Raw genomic sequence first — 1538 nt, 5'->3', positions numbered from 1 at the left:
TTATCTAGACTCTACTCCAACTATGCGCTTCCATTATTTCTAGTTATTATTCTTATCATGGATATTCTAATAGATATGTTTTCGACAAAGAAAGAAGGAATAAAAGATTAGAATTTACTCCAAATTTACTCGTATTCAAAAACTATAAAACTCCGGTTCAAGATTTTTACTAGTTTTCCTTTGAACTTCCATTGTCTCCCAATGAATTCTATGAGTTTAGAACCAAATAATGCCATATAAAGTGTGTTTTTGATTATCTAAATGTTATTGTATTTGTGTGATGAGCCACTGTGAAATACAGAATTAACACTATTTTTTTGAGTTTTAGTTTGAACATCAATAACACGACCATGCTAATATCATCAAGTCGATGAGAAGTTTAAACATATATTTACCTTCATGTATATATCGATATCAGGATCAGGCTTAATATTTGCTGCTTTCTCTCTTCTTGACAACTCTGCTAACATCTCTGTAAATATTTCAGCATAAATAAGGAATAAGAATTCCAGCTCTAGAAACCAACGAAAACTTGGAAAATAAACATAGAAACAACAATCCATTGTTCTTTAAACGAACCATATCGGGATCCGACCCCTTGGCATCTTGCAGAGAAAGCCATGGTTTCTCTGACCGTCATTTCTCCAATATGAAGATCGTGTTGACTAATGTATGCAGCAGTTCTTTGAGGTACGAACTCTTCCATTCCTTGTCCATTATAGGTAACCCTCCCAGAAACCTGGCAAATACGTTCAGTTTTCATCAATAAAAGATCGAGTTGATTAAAAGAAAACTCACATCCATGAAGAATTTTTTTTTTTAATTTTTTTTTTAATTTTTTTTTTTAACCTTCAAAGCAGGATCAAGCTTTCCAGCCAAAGCCAACATAAGGGTTGTCTTCCCGGAACTCGGAGGGCCCAAAAGCAAAGTCATTCTGTCCACAAACGAAAGAATTGCAATGAAAAACTGGTAAATATATACCCATACATAAAAAAAAGTTAGGATTTTCGTGTTCTTATACCTGCAGGGTTTGATGATACCACTGGCATCCTTGAGGATAGGGAGAGTTCTCTTTTTACTACGTCCGATGTGGAGAGTGTTCAAAATGGACTTTAAGAGATCAAAAGAAAACAAAGTTAGATTGAGACAACCTTAATTATGGATTCATAGCATAACGTTGGATTAATCATTTTACCTCTATCATATTAATATTGAAGTTAACAAAGGTAGGCAAAGCCCTGCCTCCCACATAAGCTTCTGCTTCGATATTCAAATTCTCAAACCGGACTTCAATTGTTGGCAAATCAATTCCAACTCTGAAAAATAATCAGAAATCAATAAACCTAATCCGAATTATAGAGCTACAACACGATCAAAACCCCAACCAGGATCAGTCATGTATAAATGTATAATACCAAAATATATTACCTATCAATTCTATTTCTGAGTTTCAGCAAGAACTTCTCATTGTCTTCATCCACAACATTAACCAGCCTATCCACCAAATTTCTTTTATCTTGAAATCCAAGATTTTGAAT

The 1538-nt window shown here is 33.8% G+C and overlaps 1 protein-coding gene across 1 annotated transcript in view; it reads right to left on the bottom strand.

Moving 5' to 3' along the window:
* Positions 1 to 54: 54 nt before the first annotated feature.
* Positions 55 to 1538, bottom strand: part of LOC111388102 (pleiotropic drug resistance protein 1-like) — an 18628-nt gene continuing 17144 nt past the window's right edge. Inside the window, exons 2-7 of the mRNA XM_023012762.1 lie at positions 1429 to 1502; positions 1196 to 1316; positions 1022 to 1110; positions 850 to 934; positions 580 to 739; positions 55 to 472 (exon numbers count right to left, since the gene is read on the bottom strand). Of these exons, the coding sequence (XP_022868530.1) occupies positions 363 to 472; positions 580 to 739; positions 850 to 934; positions 1022 to 1110; positions 1196 to 1316; positions 1429 to 1502 (639 nt within the window). The 3' untranslated portion in view covers positions 55 to 362. The remainder of the gene's footprint in view (positions 473 to 579; positions 740 to 849; positions 935 to 1021; positions 1111 to 1195; positions 1317 to 1428; positions 1503 to 1538) is intronic.

The sequence above is a fragment of the Olea europaea genome, unplaced genomic scaffold, assembly GCF_002742605.1.
Source record: "Olea europaea var. sylvestris unplaced genomic scaffold, O_europaea_v1 scaffold454, whole genome shotgun sequence".
Classification (NCBI taxonomy): Eukaryota; Viridiplantae; Streptophyta; class Magnoliopsida; order Lamiales; family Oleaceae; genus Olea; species Olea europaea.
The sequence above is the reverse complement of the archived record's forward strand: the minus strand, read 5'-3'. Positions and strand labels throughout refer to the sequence as shown.